The 19,604-nt window shown below is 42.5% G+C and overlaps 1 protein-coding gene across 1 annotated transcript in view; it reads left to right on the top strand.

Annotated features, from left to right (window-relative positions):
• Nucleotides 1-19,604, top strand: part of EFCAB6 (EF-hand calcium binding domain 6) — a gene marked incomplete at both ends in the record, with an annotated part of 128,582 nt that overhangs the window by 58,764 nt on the left and 50,214 nt on the right. Inside the window, 4 exon segments of the mRNA XM_082751721.1 lie at nucleotides 1,517-1,537; nucleotides 1,541-1,677; nucleotides 5,423-5,590; nucleotides 9,983-10,160. Coding sequence (XP_082607847.1) covers nucleotides 1,517-1,537; nucleotides 1,541-1,677; nucleotides 5,423-5,590; nucleotides 9,983-10,160 — 504 coding nt within the window.

Below are 19,604 nucleotides of genomic sequence, written 5' to 3'. Positions count from 1 at the left end.
TGGTAGCTCCAACAATAGCAACATTTGATGCAGCAGCTCAACTCCATTCCAGCTGGTTTTGAGTAGAATAACAGTCTGGCTGAAATTTTAGGGCAATATTTAGTAGCCTGTAAAATCAGCATGTTGGGAAAACTACAAATGCTGACATTTGTCAGCATGTATGCAGCTGACATGCAGACTGAGTTGGATTTACAAATTAAGCCAGTTAGGCTTGTAGTAGGGAGGTACAGAGATAAGTGGCCATTTTTTGTCATTTAAAATAAGCATCCCAAATGAAATAAAGGTTAGCATGGGGGAAGGCAGATAAAGGAAATGTTAAGCATCACAGATCGTTGTCACGTTGGGATGAAATACCACCTGGGATGACATAGTAGCCACACATGACCCTGGCCACTGTGATTTCACACCTGGAGAGAGATTCTGTTCTGAGGAGTAGGTCTGCTCTGGACTTTATAGCTGGTTTGTACCCAGTTATTGATGAAAAGCAGGTGCAAGTAAGCTTGAGTTTATGGGAGTCTTTACTTTTTGTCTCCTCAGTGGTGATGCCAGCTTCATCAATGTGGCTTTTCCTGTAGAAAAGGCAACTAATGGTTGTACAAATAAAAGAGGATGGCTTTTTCAATAAATCACTTCATTTTTATCATTACTTTAGGAAGTAACTCAATCAGAGTAATCTTAATAACAGCAATGGGCAGAACCTGAACCTAAAAACCATCTAGACCTCCAGACAGCCAAGACAATCTGAAGGGCATCTCGGCCTCCTTCCTTTCACCTGAAATTTTGCACAGTACAGTATTTGGACAGATCTGCAGTTATATGGAGATTTGCTGTCAAATTGTGATCCTATGTTCATTTCTTTTCAGAACCATCTGGTTTTAATGCCTTTTCACTTATAGATTGAGTACACTTTTGTTCTAACTGCTACTGCTATAGACAGATCCTAAAACCGGTGAAATAAGCCAGTTTTTGTAGTTATTTTCCCCTGTCTTCAAATTATGCCCTGAGTAAGCTGAGTGCCACTTGGAACTCATTCAGTCCTAGTGGGTTTTGTTTTACAATACTGAGGGGAGAGACAGACAGTAAAAACCCTGCATTGTTATTCAGTACATATGTCTCTTCAGTCACTTAAAGGAGCAGGGTCTATGAAGTGAGGTATATGCTTTCCTGCACAGTCACTTTTAAATAATTTTTCAGAACAAACATTTTCAAAGATAAACTTGGGTCTGATGTTGCAGCATGTTTTGGAATCAGTATACTAAAATTGTTTTAGTTAAAAATAACTTTCTTTAAATTAGATAGCTCATAAATGGCTTAGTGGAAAAAAATTACGAAGTCTGGTCTCTTTGTTCTATGTTGTAATACTGTAAGTGATAACATGATTCATTTTCAGCAAATGTTGGTCTTCTACATTATGTTTGTCATTTTAGTACAGTTTTTCATGTGACAACACTATCACTGTTTAATATCAGGAACACTTTTTGCTGTTTCCTGCATTACTAATTCATTCAATTGTCAGGTGGAGGAGATCCTTTCAGATTAAATCACAGAAAACTGGAAAGATTTTCATAAGGCTTTGCAGTCTTGTGATCCTAAATGTACTGGCACTATTAAGAGAAGTCATCTAAGAAAAGTCCTACAGCTGTCTTGTCCCTCCTTGTCAGATCAACAATTTATGAAGTAAGTTGATGATGCGTGAATTGTAATAGATTTAATGTAATTTCTTTTCTTACCCTATCTTTCTTCCTGTCTTTTAATATGACAGCTATAGTTGGAGGCATTAAGGATTTTGGTTTGTCTTAAGCATATAGAAAATAAAAGATTGGCGGAGAAAATGCCCCATTCCTCACATGAGCAGCATGTAAATCTCTTATTTCCATGACAATTACATGTTGGGAACTTGTCAGTTTGACATAATTTCACTATTTTAAAGGTGACACAAGCCTTTTTTATAAAGGAACAATTAGTGTGCTGGAGATCCAAGTCATTATCAAGCATTATTTAGTATTTCCAAACACAATGTAATACAAAATGAATTTAATTAATGTTATGTCTTTCCTCAGTAGTCCATTGTTGTAAAGAACAGAGAAATGAAATTTAATATTGTTAACATGAAATCTCATTTTCAATATGAGCAGACTCCCCAAACTGGGGAGTCAAAATAGCGACAAGCACAGGGAGTATGAGGTTAAGGTATCTATGTCCAAAGGAAAGGGAATTGGATTTAGGCATTTTATTGCAATAACAGGTCAATCGGGTCATAATTGGGTCTAATCTACTCTCACAGGAGCTCTAACTTTCTCTGCTTACAGTCAGTGACTTTCAGAAAAATGTGAAATTCTTTCCTACCTTTAAAAACATAATAGGAAAATCAAAGGAATCAGTTCCAGTCTGACAATTTACAACCCAGTGTCCTGCTGATCATTATCAGTGAGCAACAAACACAACAGCACCAACAGGAAATGGCTTTTGGAAAATAATCTTTGATCCTGAAATATGAACGAGCATGAATGTGATCAGTAAAACCAATTCTACTGTAGGTATTTTCCTTTCTATAAATGTCTTAGAGAAAACTTCAGGTGCTATGTATTGGGTTCATAAAAGTCATGTTTCCAGCACAGTGTGCTGTTATAACTATATGCTTTCATCATCTGTCAGTTTTATAGCTCTGCACTATGTAGCATACAATCAGTGGTCATTGATCATGAACAAGTAGTTATACTTGGAATTACCTGGGACTCAGCAGTTATACAATTTTCTAAATAATGTTTCTACCATTGTTTGTGTCAATAAGAGATCTGTACTATAGGAAAAGAGAGGAATTACAGTCACTTTGAATCACAAAGTGGTCTTTACTTGAAATTCTAAACATTCCCTGTAAGAAAACAACATAAAGCAGTGAAAGGCAGACTGGTAGGGTTTAATTCGTTGATGATTTTAGTGAATATGTATTTTACCTTTGTTTTAAAAGGATGCAAGATAAGCACTGTGAGATCAGTCTAGCAAAATGCTGAACACTGAAGTTGTTTTCTAGCAAACCCCAGGAAAAAAAATGAATACTTTTAGGAGTTCTAATAAGGTGAACGTAGAGCATATTTGCATTATCGAATTGCAGCATTGTTAAACAGTTCAGCTATCTGTGTTTAGTAAAGCAAGATATGTATCACCATAGATGGGATGAATTTAGAATCTTTTCACAGGAATGGATTCTGAAATATTCATCTAAAAGACAAGATTTGAATTGCATTGTCAAAGACATTCAGGGACATGTAGTCTTGTATTGACCATGTTTAGTCCATGAACGCAGTCTCATTCATGCTGTATTGTTTAATCTTCTCTAGCAGAAGAATAAGAGCACCTGTTCTTAGCAGTATCATTCGTCAGGGTTGTGTTTTAGAGAGCTGATGACCACACTGAAGAAGAAATGTAATTCTTATAATAAGATGAAGAGAGGATTTATACTCAATGCAATAGATGACCTAATCAATTGGAGAAATGTTTGGTTTTAGGATAAATGAGTATAAATTAGCTAATTAAGTTAGAATGGCTCAACCACATTTGAGGAGATATTTTTGAAAAATCTACTTTGTATATTACTCTTAGAGTTGTCATTCTGTGATTTAGCCTGACTCTTTAAAAACGTTTTGACTTGCATCTTCTTACCAATCTATATTTCTTTGTTTTTGTTTTTGTTTTGTTTTGTTTTGTTTGTTTGTTTTGTTAAATCTTACTTAAAACTATCCTAGGAAAACATTGTGGATTATGCAGAGGAACAGTGGGTGGCACTGTTCATTTGCTGCTCTACAGTGGTAAGAGATGCTAGGTTTAAAAATGATGTATTTTAAAATAATAACCAAAAAAAGAATTATAACTGACTCCTCTAAATGCTTACACACTGGCTTAAGACTATCACATCTGTGCTGGGAATGCCATAATCAGATTGAGGATTTAGCACGGGCTCTTTAAGGGATGCAGGGTTTTTGAGCAAAAGGTGATGAAGTGACTGAATTACATTCTGAATTCCAGTGGTTCAGCCACATCAGTCTTATTTATTTGAAAAGATACTTCTGCTTTGGGGTCTTCTACTATAATTGGACTTTTGCATTGATGTGACTCATCCTGAGGCACTTGAGGACAATAATGCTATCGCTGCAGCAGAGTAGCTGGCATGCTTGTCCCAGATGGCTACCTGTAAGATGACATTCAGACTGGGGAATAGAGGGAATAATTTTTAAGGGCATTTGGAAGCCTTTTATGGATTACACTCACAAAGCCGATGTTGTGCTGTGTTGTTCACAGCCATTTTCTGTGTGAAGTCTTCACTTCTTTTGTTTGTTTGTTGTTTTGTTTTGTTTGTTCTGTTTTGTTTTCCTCTACACTGAACAGAATTTAACAAATACTAGAAAATGGAGATTCTTTTCCCTCTTTCTCTCCATTCTGATACTTTCTCCCCTGATGTGGGTTAAATTTCTCAAAATAAATTAAAGCTTGCATTTCATTTTTTTCAGAAGAAAGGCATTGGAACACATGACACGTCAAGTTACCAGTGTGTTTTACCACAGATATTTTTTTAGCGTCAATCTAACTGCCTTTGGTGTAAGTGGAGTGCAGAGAATGCCATACTTCCCCAGTACGGTACAAGGACAGGAGCATTCTGCTTTAATCCAGGAATTCCCCAGAGCTCTGTGAACATGAATGAAATCCAGGAAGGCTAAACAGCTCAGTGAAGCAGCAACAAGGGCTTGATGACATGGGCTTTGATTTATGAGCTCTGCTAATTTATATGGGAATGAATTAAGAGGGTGATTTAACAGGCCCAGCTGACCTCTTGGCTGGACGTTACCTTCAGCATAAAAGAAGGGGCTGAACTAACAGAGCGTCTGCCCTGGACTGCTATCGTTCACAGCCAGGAGTATTAAATAAAGCCATTAGTGATTTCATTTTACATTCCTATGTCAGGTGGCAAGTTATGGTAGACAGGGGGTTCCTTCATGATTTCTGTCAGGTCTAGTGGTGTAGTGGCTGTAATCTTAGCTACTTCTTCCACCGGTGCTGCTGAGTTTGACAGGGTAGTGGTGGGTGAGCCAAGTTTCTTCCAAGTATCCATTATATAATTCAAGCGTTAATTATACATGGTATTCACAAAGAGTAACTACAGGCAGGAGATACTTTTCTTCTTAGGCTCCTTCTAGAGACAACAGAGCTCTTCCAGGTAATGATATAGTGTTTATGTTAGGTTCCTGCTTTCTTTTTGATTTCAGGAGCCTGGGAAGGCTAGTTTACAATACTTAAGGATAAGCTTCTGAATAATGCCCTTAATATATGGAAAGGAAATGTGCTACTTTGATCATCTTTGCCTTAAGACATATGTGTTATGTATTGTTCTTAACCTCTGAAATTGTTTTCAAATTCTTATTTTATCCAGGTTATGCTCTAAATATGAAGATAATAATTCTGGTGGGATCTTTTACAAGATGCTTTTGGATAATTTAAAAGTTGCTGTTCTTCCTGGTGACTTAAATGGTATCAGTTCACATATATCAAAGGGAAGCCAACAAAGGGAAGAAAAAAGGCAAAAAGAGCTTTCAAAAAGGTACTCTTATTAATGCAGATAATGTTCTATTTAATGTAAAGAAAAAAAAAAAAAGACTCAGACTGAGGGTACATGCTGCTTTTCTAATAGTAAGTATTGTCCTCAGCTGATCTCTCATTTCACAGAGATATATTCAGTTGTACAATGCTCAGAGCATTGCATCAGGAGAACAAACACATATAGATCATTCATCAAAGACCCTAGAATTCAGGTAAAAATGGTTGAGCTTCCTTTACAGAGTCCACAAGGATTATATCTCACTGAATCATTCAACAACTGCGGTTGCCCTTTAGATAACATCTGATGAGTAAGCTTGTGATTCTCTGTGGAATCAGTGTGGCTCATTACTCAGGAACAATAGTACACCTCATGGCTGTGACTACAGCAAGTCTCTAAGTATGGCCTCCATCTGTCTGAACCAGCATCACTAATATTGGCACCCATGTTATGAAGATGTTTGGTTTACTCATTTCTTATTTTGAATATATGGAAATGTCTGCATAATCCAGCAGAAAACAAAATGCAACCCAAACCAATCAACCAACCAACAAAAACAAAAGAAACTGGAAAAAAATAATGTATTCTAATATGATGAGCTTTGTTTTCCTTAAAATTATATTGGACACATGTATTTCCTTTCACTTGAACCCAGTGAAAGAAATATTTACCTTAATACATCCATTAAGGTATTCTCATTGCCTCTCCCTCATTTTTAAGGGTGCTATTTCGTAAAACAGAGGCTACTCCCCTGTGCAAAGATCATATTTTAATCTGAAGACAGGAGTATCTGAAATCAACAATTCTGTTAGTGATGCATCTTGTCACAGATCATCCTGAACCTCCTTTTTTTCCTCTTCAACTATCTGACTTCTTTTGAGCTTCACTAGCTATTGGAAGGAGGTCAGTTGTTTGAAAGCATCACCTGACTACCCACCATTCATGTTGGTTGATTGCATTATTCTTACTTCCTTAGGAAACCGAGGTGAAAGTGGTGCTGTTTGGAGGGTAGTATAACTTAAAATATAAGCTTGCCTGAAATCAGGGTAGATCATAAGGATCCCTAGTGGCTCGTGTCTCTTAACAGGCTTTGAACTCTTTGTGACTCTGTAATTACTGCCTGAAAGCAGGAATAGATTTTTTAGAAATATGTCTAACTCTCTAGTTCTTTTCCTTTCCTCTTTTTAAAGCTAGGTGGTGTGTGTGCTTTTCTGCATAAATGCGGGGCACCATTTTATCCAGTTCTTTACATACCAATTTGAATACATAGCAAAATTTATTATGTGTTCTTGCCTTATTTCTTACTAGCGTTCATTTTCAAACTACCTGTTTACATTTGACTTCTTGTTGAAGACTGATACAGAAACAGTCTTTAAGAGCTTCATTCCCCTTAATATAACCTGTTGGTAGTTTTCTTTCCATATTGAATAGAAAGCCCACATTTTTCTTGATTGCTCTTATATTATTGAAGTATTTATAGAATGAAGTATTTATAGAATTACTCTTGATGTTTTTGATACTGAATCTCATATTGTGTTATGGCCTTTCAGATTTTGGTCATGCTTCTCTTTTATACTACGATGGCATGTTACACTGATGTACTGCCAGCTCTACTTAAGTCATTTTCCCTTTAAACTCATTTCCTATGATACCTTACTTTCTTGAGTATGTAGAAATATGCTTTTTTTCATTGTTCTCCTGCCTTCCTTTTACAAGAATCATAAGCTTTGTTGTTCCATCAACACTCCTGCCTAAGCTGTATTTTCCTTTTTCAGGCCATTTCTCTTGGTTAGTTAGAATAAAATTTAGAAAGATTTTCACTTCTCTAGATTTTTCAGCATCAACAGGATACCACTGACACATTCTGATAATTGGCTGGACAACCTGTGTTCTGCTGTAATCTTTACTCTACCAGTTAAAATCTTCTTTTTTTACCCTGGATGATTTTGCTTTACTTTTGCTTTTTTTGCTTTTTTTTTTTTTTTTTTCCTTTTTTTTTTTTCTTAGAAAGAAATCTTCAGATTTCTAAAAGCTTTAAATCTAAATCCTGTGTTCCCTCTTGAGGATGTATAGTAAGCATCCTATAATTTTAGCACTCAGATTCTCTTAGGCTTTTATCAGTAGAACTCTAAATAAGGTTTAATTTACCAAATGGTAAAATTCCAAGGTCTTCCAGGAACCATAAGGACTTCCATGTCCCCTCGTTTATACCACTTTTCTTGTATTCATGCACTGACAGTCAGCATGCTTGATCTTTTCTGTCTGGCTTTGTCTCTTGTGTAAATCTGTTATGTGTGACCCTATTCAAGGTAGTTATAGACCCTCAGCTAGGTGGCTTTGGTTAATATTTTCCCATGAGCAGAGCTCCCTTTTTCAATCCTAATTGAAGGCTTGTCTATTAGAATCATAGAATATCCCAAGTTGAAAGGAACCCACAAGGATCATCTAGTCTAACTCCTGGGTCCAATCAGGACCACACAAAAAAAACAGACCCTATGTCTGAGAGCATTGTCCAAATGTTGTCCATAGCTTTGGGACTACACAAACACTTCTTGAACTCTGGCAGGCTCGGGGCAATTACCACTGCCCTGGGGGAACCTGTCCTAGTGCCTAACCACACTCTTGGTGAAGAACCTTTCCCTAACAACCCCACCTGACCGTTCCCTTTCCCAATTCCGTGCCGTTCTCTCAGGTCCTATCGTTGGTCACCAGAGATAGGTGATAGTGCCTGCCCCTCCACTCCTTTTCATGAGGAAGTTGTAGACCACAATGAGGTCTCCCCTCAGTCTTCTCTTCTCCAGGCTGAACAAACCAAGTGACTTCAGCCACTCCTTGTACGTCTTGCACTCCAGACACTTCTTCATCTTTGTAGCTCTCCTTTGGACACTCTCTAACAGTTCTATACTTTCTTATACTGTGGCACCCAAAACTGCACACAGTACTTAAGGTTATTATGAAGTTATCAAGCTTTCCAAGAATAAGCCACAAGGAAGCTTATTGAACAAGGAAGATAGCCTTCCAGATCACATGCTGCAAATAATCGTTCATTTATTTCCAGGATACACCCAGCCTTTGCCTCAGTCTTGAACTCTAGTAAAGTGGAACAATATAAAGAACATTTGAATTTACCTTCTTCACCTGTCCTGTGTTTACTTTTTCATTTTCCTGGGGGTCATTCATGCCAAGGCCTGTGTGGATAAGCAGGAGAGCATATTAATCATCAGAAAGTGGCAGGTAAAGTTGGTAATATTTTCACAATCTCTTGTATTCACACAAGATAGAAGACCTCTCAGAAGACCAGGTCACTTCAGGAGATGAGTCCACCTGACTTACTCAGAAGAGATCCACCAGTAACTGTCATATTTTGATTCCTCTTGGGATGCGTAGAGTTAATGTTCCATGTGCTATTCAGATCAGAGAATAACTCTTCATTGGCATATTTTTAGAAAGAGAGTTGAAAGTTTAAGATTATCTTTAAGTTTAGGGAATACTATAAAATATACTTAATAAATCTATAAAAATAGGAGTGCTGAATATTCTGCATTTTGCTTATATGGAAATACATGCTCTCAGATTAAACAAAAGTAATTGTTCTATCTTTCCTTTTCATGGGGTAAATCCATAACAAAGGCAAAATATGTACAAGTGGGACACGTTACATACCCTTTAATTTAATTTATTTTCTGTCTTTTAAAGTTATTAAATATTTAATTGTTATTTACATTAATGGCTTATTGATGAAGGTTTTGGTATTGCAGCAGAAAACTTATACCGTTAATATCTATAAACTTTCTTAGAGAGCCTGAAAAAGAAAGGTATGCTGTCCATTCCTCACAAAGGAGAAAAATAAAAAAAAAGGGGGAAAAAAAAAAAAAAGGAAGTGACCTACTTGGGATCCAAGAAGAGGAAATTTCACCTTCACAGGAAAAAAGGTTATGTCCCAAGTGACATTTTATCCTTTTAAAAATCCATGTAAAGACTTTAATTAGCTTCTTTCATGTTGGCTTAGTTCTCTTCTGTTAACTCAGTATGTATTAAAGGATGGAGGTTGGTCCTTAGCTGACGTAAAAACCCAGTCTCATTATAAACTAAGCCTGTGATTTGGAGGTCTAGGATCTCAGTTTGCAAAATAAATACTGCAGAGCAATGTCAGTCTGTTTGTATTTTTAAAAGCAAGCTCTTTTTAAGAACCAGCTATACTTAAAAAATGGTTGCACAATATAGGCCTTGGAATCAATGTGTGCTTTTACTTGATCAACCTGTCATTTTCTTTTGCATCAAAAAAACTTCTGTGTCCATGTCTTGTTTGTAGTTAGTCTTGTTCATTATTGCTGATCAAATATTTGAAACTACAAAAAATAAGCAATTTGTCTTCATGCAGTCTTTCAATTTTAGAAAGAAGCAGATTGAAGATAAAGCTAACAAATACATGTATGCCAAGTATAGAACTGTTGATGAAGTAATTAAAAGGCTGACGGACAGCCTTTTACAACAGGTAGCAACTATTAAAGAAAGCTTTTTTACCTACAACAAGCAATCATATGGGAAAATTAGTAAATCTGGCTTGCGGAAGGTAGGAAAAATGTTTTTCTCTTTCCTGTGCTTTTTCCAAAAGGATGCTTATTGTCTTATCATTGTGCCTGCTCACACAGCTAGGGTTAAATCCTCCAGGATTGTTTCAGTCACTAATGAGCTAAACAGGCCTCATGAAGGTTATGGTATGAGAAAGATTCTCAGCTTGTGTTAAAAGACTTAAAATTGTTATACTATAGCAGCATCTCACCTAAAAAACTTCAACTGCTTGCAGTGTCAAAAAGAACATGTATGAATTGGGATTTGCGAGACACAGTTGGGACGTGGAGGTCTAATGTCAGCTCTTGATACACCTCTTATGCAAAGTGAGTGGGCATATCTTAAAGAATTGCTTAGCCTTAACTCAGAGTATTTTAAACCGTCTTTGTAACTCCACAGTAGTAATTGTTAGGAACTGGATATCATTACATGAAGAATAAGTTTCTTAACAGATGACACTTTAGTGAGAATTATGTAAACTAGTTTTATGTCATCTTTCAGATTTCTGAGCTTCATGCTCCTCTGAACCTCTCATGGACTTCAGTGTGGCTTGTAATCATGCTGCGGTCAGGGGAGTTCCCTGGGGTCCCTGGCTGTCTTCCTTGGTCACTCTTGCTCTGCTTTCAAAGGCGTTGTATAAAGGATATCTCCTAAAGCCATGTAGTAGCATTTCAGGGTGTTGACTGTTTTCCAACAGGAAAGGAGAACCTTCCTCTAACTCTTATATGAGTTCAGGTGATTTGAGCATGTTGTAATTTTCCACTGTAACATTTTTGGGGAAAAAATCCACAACAATATGATTGTGTTGAAATTGTATAGTTTTTCCTTGCCAAGGATTCCAAATGGATTTTGTATGTCTTTTTGAGGTATGTTTTTATGTGGAATTCCCAGGGCCCATTGCTGCCTTGACTGCTTATCTAACTCTGTGTGTTGTCCTTTAGATAGACTCATAAGGTCATGGATTTGGGATTGTAGCTGTGATGCTGATGGCACCCAGCCGTACATTTCTTTCTTTCCACATTTCAAAGCAAAATGCTTTGTTGAAAGTTGACATGGGGCAGGAAAAGAGACATGATGGCAGTAATACTCCCCTTGTCTACCTAGGTTTAAGCAAGAGCTGCTGCTAAATAGTGTTATGATAGTAATTCATACTCTACACTTCATCCAGATACTGAGGTAAGATAAGAGTTGGAAGGTCAAAAAAGAATTGTATCTTTGAAAATGGCCTGCATAGTCCCTTGTGAAAATTTGTCCCAATCTATTTTTACTGTGGTTCAGCAATAAACATAATTTTCCCATCCATGTTCCATGGATTGCACATGTTTTTGCCAGCTACTGTTGTAAATGTACTGGCAAATGTACTGGCTGTAAGGGGATGACAGATCTGTTGCCTTCTTTTCCCCCCTTCTTAACATAAATGCATGATGCATATGATAAGATGAACACTCAGCTATTATAACGTCTTCCCCCATGAATGCTATAGTTACATCTAGCCACATGTCTTCATACCCTTACGTAGATATCTTTCTGCAATGGTGTGCAGAAAGTGAAATTGCTTTGAAATGAAGGGAAGGGAAAGAGGGAGGACAAAACACACAAAATATTTTTATTTTTTTCTTAAAATTTTCTTGTTAACAATTAACAATTAAGGATGTGTTAAAGTGCAGCTCATCCCTGCCATATGATATCTGATCTGATATCTGTGGCACATACCTTTGTGACATACTGGCTTTGGTTGCTGCATTTACACTACAATGTGATACCTGAGAGGCTTATTTGTTGCCTGCAGCTAATGCAGTAACATGCATTTTGTCACTCTTAGGGAGAATAAACTCATTCTGCCTGCTGCTTTATCTTCTCCATTGGCTGTCTGCATACAACTCATATTTAAGATATTTGTCTAATAACAAGCCATTGAAAGTTAATCTTTGTGATTTCATTGTTCTTTTATTACACTAGTCATGATGCATTTCTGAAGTTTTGGCAATATGTAAAGGGTAAAAAATCACCATTTATGTGCAGCCACATATATGCAATACTGCACTGTAGTGTTCTTGAACCCTCCGAGCTCAGCAGAACCCAGCTAGGTGGAATATTGTCCAGGATCTCTGCTCTGCTGTTGCTGCTGCTTTTCATCATTCAAAAAAAAAAAAAAAAAAAAAAAAAAGGCCTGTTTCCCTGCAAAAGTATTGGTCTGTTCTGCCCGTTATGCTGAGTGAAATAAGCCTCCTCTGGACTGAATGAGGATGAGAGCTCTGTGAATAGGGCTGATTAAAAGGGATTTCTTGTTAGAACCAAAGTGGCTGACTACCTTATGTCTCTGGGAGCTGTCTGGACATGTGTATTTCCAGGTGAAATGCAAGCTGAAACTGAGTCGCCATCACTCGTGATCTTCAAAAATCTCTGAACCTGTTACAAAACCAAGGGGTTTTAATCACTGTCCAAGTGGAATTTCAACTGGAAGTTTTTGCATTGCTACTGCTTTAACTTTCCTGACATTGGACTGTGAACTTAGTCACATGGTCTGAACTTTTGGGTAGACCTGTGCGGTGTCAAGAGTTGGACTTGATGATCCTTAAGGGTCCCTTCCAACTCAGGATATTCTATGATTCTATGATTCTATGACATTTCTACCAAGATGTTCATCAACCCCTGCCCTGAATTGTTTAGGAGCACAGCTGCTTTTCAACTTGTGGAGTTTCAGTGGTCAATAAAGAATCATAGAATATCCCAAGTTGGAAGGGACTCACAAGATCATCAAGTCCAACTCCTGGGTCCAATCAGGACCACACAAAAACCAAACCCTATGTCTAAGAGCATTGTGCAAGCATTTCTTGAAGTCTGGCAGGGTCAGTGCCTTCACCACTTCTCTGGGGAGCCTATCCCAGTTCTCAACCACCCTCTTGGTGAAGGACCTTTTCCTAACACCCAGCCTGACCCTCCCCACTCCCAGCTCCATGTCATTCCCTTCGGTCCTGTCGCTGTCTCCACAGAGCAGAGCTCAGCACCTGCACCTCGACTCCCCTAATGAGGGAGCTGCAGGCCACTATGAGGCCCCTCCTCAGTCTGCTCTGTTCTGGGCTGAACAAACCAAGGGACCTCAGATGCTCCTCTCTTGTCTTGTCCTCTAGACCCTTTATCATCTTTGTGGCCATTTGCCGAGGCGATCGGCTCCGGGGCAGGCGCGTTCTGCAGCGGAGCGGGGGATCGGGCCAGGCAGGGCTAATTTTGTCCGGCATCGAGCCTACTAGAGGGAGCCGCCAGGACCCGGCAGCCCTCGTGAGGGAGGCTGACGAGGCGAAGGCGGAGCCAGCAGCGTCAGCGGCGGGCTATTTAAATCGGGACCCACCGCCATTTCACTGCCATTTGCCGAGGCGATCGGCTCCGGGGCAGGCGCGTTCTGCAGCGGAGCGGGGGATCGGGCCAGGCAGGGCTAATTTTGTCCGGCATCGAGCCTACTAGAGGGAGCCGCCAGGACCCGGCAGCCCTCGTGAGGGAGGCTGACGAGGCGAAGGCGGAGCCAGCAGCGCCCCCTCCCCAGCCCTTCAAAAGCAGCCCCTAGGGAGCGCGAGCGACCAGGAGCGCGGCGAACAGGGCGGGCAAACAGGGCGTGGCGCGTCAGAGGGAGTGGCGCGGCAGTTAGCGCAGGCAGGGCGCGCAGGAAGGGCAGAGCGCTCCCCCTACACACAAACAACACCTCGTTAACAACAGCCGTAGCTAGGCGATAATGGTCGCCACCAGGCACGGCGCGCTCTCCAGAAAGTCGGTACACACGCAGACCGACTACCCGTTAAAAAATGCCGCAGTTCAGGTCACCGGATGCAAGGAGTGTCTGAGCCTGTTGCTGCCATCGGCGGGAGGCAGAGAAACTGCGTGCGTGAGGTGCGAGCAGGTGGATGACCTGGTCCGCATGGTGGCGGAGCTCAAGGAGGAGGTGGAGAGGTTGAGGGCCATCAGGGAGTGTGAGCGGGAGATAGACTTCTGGAGTAACTCCCTGCAGGGCCTCAAGGGGAGGTGCCGAGGTGAGACTCCCCAAATGGGGGCGGACCCCCTGCCCTGTCCCCGTCGGGCAGAGGGAGGGGATCTGGGAGCTGAGGAGGAATGGAAACAGGTCCCTGCTCGACATCGCAGGCGATGCTCTCCCCTTCCGGCCCCACCTTCCCAGGTGTCCTTACGCAACAGGTTTGAGGCCCTAGAGATTGAGAGGCCGGTGTGTGAGGAAGAGGTAGCAAATGTTCCCAGGAGGATGCCTGGAGCGAGGAGGTCGACTCCGCGCCTCAGGACTGCCTCCACCAAAAAAGACAGGAGGGTTATTGTTGTTGGTGACTCTATTCTTAGGGGAACAGAGGGCCCTATTTGTCGGCCGGACCCTACCCGTAGGGAAGTCTGCTGTCTCCCTGGGGCCAGGGTCAGGGACGTTGCCAGGAAGCTTCCTAACCTGGTACGCCCCTCTGACTATTACCCCCTTTTGATAGTCCAGGCGGGCAGTGATAACATCGAAGAGAGAAGCCTCAAGGCTATCAAAAGGGACTTTAGGGGGCTGGGTCGGTTAGTGGATGGAGCGGGAGTGCAGGTGGTGTTTTCGTCCATCCCTATGGTGGCAGGGAGGAGTTCAGAGAGGACACGGAAAGCCCACCTGTTAAACACGTGGCTCCGGGGCTGGTGCCAACGCAGAAATCTTGGGTTTTTTGATCATGGGGCACTTTACTCAGCACCTGGCCTGATGGCCGCAGACGGGTCCCTATCTTTTAGGGGAAAAAGGATCCTGGGCCAGGAACTGGCAGGGCTCATTGAGAGGGCTTTAAACTAGGTAGGAAGGGGGATGGGGCTGAGGCTAGGATTGTTGGGGCTGTGCCAGGGGGAACAATGGCAAGGCCGGAGGATAAGGCAATGGCCCAGCTGAAGTGCATCTACACCAATGCACGCAGCATGGGTAACAAACAGGAGGAGCTGGAAGCCATCGTGCGGCAGGCAGGCTACGACTTGGTTGCCATCACGGAGACGTGGTGGGACCAGTCTCATGACTGGAGTGCTGCAATGCCTGGCTATAAGCTCTATAGAAGGGACAGGCAGCATAGAAGGGGTGGTGGTGTGGCTCTCTATATTAGAGAGTCTTTCGAGGTTGTAGAACTCGAGGTTGGGAATGACAAGGTCGAGTCCCTTTGGGTTAGGATCGGCAGGGACAACAAGGCTAGTGTCCTGGTCGGGGTCTGCTATAGACCGCCGAACCAGGATGAGGAGACGGATGAGGAATTCTACAGGCAGCTGACAGAGGTTGCAAAATCATCAGCTCTTGTACTCGTGGGGGACTTCAACTTCCCTGACATATCCTGGAAGCACAACACAGCCCTGAGAAAGCAGTCTAGGAGGTTTCTGGAGAGCGTGGAAGATAGCTTCCTGACGCAGCTGGTTAGTGAGCCTACCAGGGGAGGTGCCCCGCTAGACCTTCTCTTCACAAACAGAGAAGGACTGGTGGAGGACGTGATCGTCGGGAGCTGTCTAGGGCAGAGTGACCACGCAATGGTGGAGTTCACTATTCTTGGCGAGGCCAGGAAGGGGACCAGTAAAACCGCTGTATTGGACTTTCGGAGGGCTGACTTTGAGCTGCTCAGGACACTGGTTGGTGGAGTCCCTTGGGAGGCGGTTCTGAAGGGCAGAGGGGTCCAGGAAGGCTGGGCGCTCTTCAAGAGGGAAGTCTTAATGGCGCAGGAACGGTCTGTTCCCACGTGCCCAAAGACGAGCTGGCGGGGAAGAAGACCGGCCTGGCTCAACAGAGAATTGTGGCTTGATCTTAGGAGGAAAAAGAGGGTTTATAAGCTTTGGAAAAGTGGGCAGGCCACTAAGGAGGACTTTAAAGAAGTAGCGAGGCTGTGCAGGGACAAAATTAGGAAGGCCAAAGCTCATCTGGAGCTCAATCTGGCTACTGCCGTTAAAGATAACAAAAAACGTTTCTATAAATACATCAACACAAAAAGGAGGACTAAGGAGAATCTCCATCCTTTACTGGATGCGGGGGGAAACTTAGTTACAAGAGATGAGGAAAAGGCGGAGGTGCTCAATGCCTTCTTTGCCTCAGTCTTTAGCGGCAATACCGGATGTTCTCTGGATACCCAGTACCCTGAGCTGGTGGAAGGGGATGGGGAGCAGGATGTGGCCCTCATTATCCATGAAGAACTGGTTGGTGACCTACTACGGCACTTAGATGTGCACAAGTCGATGGGGCCGGATGGGATCCACCCAAGGGTACTGAGGGAACTGGCAGAGGAGCTGGCCAAGCCACTGTCCATCATTTATCAACAGTCCTGGCTATCGGGGGAGGTCCCAATCGACTGGCGGCTAGCAAACGTGACGCCCATCTACAAGAAGGGCCGGAGGGCTGACCCGGGAAACTACAGGCCTGTCAGTTTGACCTCAGTGCCAGGAAAGCTCATGGAGCAGATCCTCCTGAGAGTCATCATGCAGCACTTGAAGGGGAAGCAGGCGATCAGGCCCAGTCAGCATGGCTTTATGAAAGGCAGGTCATGCCTGACGAACCTGATCTCCTTCTATGACAGAGTGACGCGCTGGGTGGATGAGGGAAAGGCTGTGGATGTGGTCTACCTTGACTTCAGCAAGGCTTTTGACACCGTCTCCCACAGCATTCTCCTCAAGAAACTGACTGCTCTTGGCTTGGACTGGCGCACGCTTCGTTGGGTTAGAAACTGGCTGGATAGCCGGGCCCAAAGAGTCGTGGTGAATGGAGCCAAGTCCAGTTGGAGGCCAGTCACTAGTGGCGTCCCCCAGGGCTCGGTGCTGGGGCCGGTCCTCTTTAATATCTTCATCGATGATCTGGACGAGGGCATCGAGTGCACCCTCAGTAAGTTCGCAGATGACACCAAGTTAGGTGCGTGTGTCGATCTGCTCGAGGGTAGGAAAGCTCTGCAGGAGGATCTGGATAGGCTGCACCGATGGGCTGAGGTCAACTGCATGAAGTTCAACAAGGCCAAGTGCCGGGTCCTGCACCTGGGGCGCAATAACCCCAAGCAGAGCTACAGGCTGGGAGAGGAATGGTTGGAAAGCTGCCAGGCAGAGAAGGACCTGGGAGTGATGGTGGACAGTCGGCTGAATATGAGCCAGCAGTGTGCTCAGGTGGCCAAGAAGGCCAACGGCATCCTGGCTTGTATTAGGAACAGTGTGGCCAGCAGGGCTAGGGAGGTGATCGTCCCCCTGTACTCAGCTCTGGTGAGGCCGCACCTCGAGTACTGTGTTCAGTTTTGGGCCCCTCGCTACAAGAAGGACATCGAGGTGCTTGAGCGGGTGCAGAGAAGGGCGACGAAGCTGGTGAGGGGCCTGGAGAACAAGTCCTGCGAGGAGCGGCTGAGGGAGCTGGGCTTGTTCAGCCTGGAGAAGAGGAGGCTCAGGGGCGACCTTATCGCTCTCTATAGGTACCTCAAGGGAGGCTGTAGCGAGGTGGGGGTTGGCCTGTTCTCCCACGTGCCTGGTGACAGGACGAGGGGGAATGGGTTTAAGTTGAGCCAGGGGAGTTTTAGGCTGGATGTTAGGAAGAACTTCTTCACTGAAAGGGTTGTGAGGCATTGGAACAGGCTGCCCAGGGAAGTGGTGGAGTCACCATCCTTGGAAGTCTTCAAAAGACGTTTAGATGTAGAGCTTAGGGATATGGTTTAGTGGAGGGCTGTTAGAGTTAGGTCAGAGGTTGGACTCGATGACCTTGAGGTCTCTTCCAACCTAGAAAATTCTGTGATTCTGTGATTGTTTGGACACTGCAATAATTTTGTCTTTCTTATACCATGGTGCCCCAAACTGCATGCAGTACTCAGGGTGAGGCTGCACCAGAGCAGAGCAGACTGATACTTCCCTTGACCAGCTAGCAATGCCATACCTAATGCACCCCAGGGTACAGTTGGCCCTTTAGACTTCCAGGGCATGGTGCTGGCTCATACTCAACTTGCTGTCAACCAAAACCCCCTGATCTCTGTAGAAGAATATCTAGAAATAGGTGTCTACTACCACTGTAAGCATTATGGGGAATCTACCCTGGCCTTCAAATTCTGCTTCAGAAGAATGTGGGACTCCCCGTATCACAGCTGCAAGCCACGTGTAAATGTTTTTGATACATCATGTTATCATAGATGGCACTGGGCACCAATATTCAGGCAACGTAACCTGTCCCGAGTGCATATGGTTGGGTATTTTGTTAAACATTTTTGGGTAACGCTGAAGTTAAGTGATCTACATTGTCTACTGTTCTTTGGAGGTGTGCCAACCTCACTGCCTACATTTATGTCAAGTTTGAAAAGTGCTACTCTGGCCTACAGACTCATCTAGAGCAGCCAGGTAGCCAACGTACAGTTGGACAGTGTTGCTTGTCCTCCAGGGTGGAACAAGTTAATCACACAGTAAATAATATAGTGATAAACATAAAAGGATGCTTGCATTTGGATTTGTTATTCCAGGCCAAACCATAGAAATGGGCAAAGGATGTCTGCCTAATTTAGAGGTAGATAAACTCTGTTTATTTGGATAATGTGATGTAAGAGTAGCACTAAGGGAGGAATAGGGACAGAAGGGACACTAAGGGACAGAATACACACATTCATCAGAATGATAACTGATTGTACATCTAAATAACTAAAAACTACAGACATAAAATCTCCAGTTAACCTTTGTAGGGTTATACCAAACCTGCCAGTTGTCTGTGTTTTTCTTTACAGCTAGCAGCATAAGGACACCTTTTAGCTGCTTGTTTATGCAGTACCAAAGGTATGAGGAGGGTTAGTGAAGGGGGATGTAGAACTTAATTTCCTGTACCAAAGGGTAATGTAGCACCTCTGGCTTCACTGGCCTGACTCTCCTAGTAGCAGGGCAAGAAGGCATACACCTTGCCTTTGCACCTTGGGACTTGGATTATTATTAATGTAGTTGGAAATCAGGAAGATGGCAACTGAAGTTTTTTTTCAGGTGTCCTGGAGTAAAGTCCACAATTTATATTATATATGTGGGTTCCCTTTTGTGAAGGGTTACAGTATCTCCTTGCTGTGAGGTTGTCATCAATCATCTTCCTTTAAATAAGACTTAGAAACTATTTACATGTATTTTGTGAGCTATTCAGCACAAGACTACGACCTAGTCTTAGAATTTAATATGGCTTAATCTTGCATGCAGTTTTGGAAGAATTTTATCCCTTTTTTTTTTTTTTCTCTCTAGATGAAAGTGCTAATAGTTGAGGCTGTAGTCACCAACATTGCTATTGTGACTGATTCTCTTCAACTTTGATTGGATTTGTATGGCCAGATTTTCTTATCGCTACTATTTAAGCATTTGATCTAATGGTAAATCCATATTCAACTGACCATAAAATGTACTTGCTTATCCAGAAGCTTTACATCCATAGAAAGGAATGGTAATTTGCTAATTATTCTTATTTTTAACACTCTTTATGTGTTCA

The sequence above is a fragment of the Aythya marila genome, assembly GCF_965140915.1.
Source record: "Aythya marila genome assembly, chromosome: 1".
Lineage (NCBI taxonomy): Eukaryota > Metazoa > Chordata > Aves > Anseriformes > Anatidae > Aythya > Aythya marila.
This window is presented reverse-complemented; position numbering and strand designations above follow the sequence as displayed.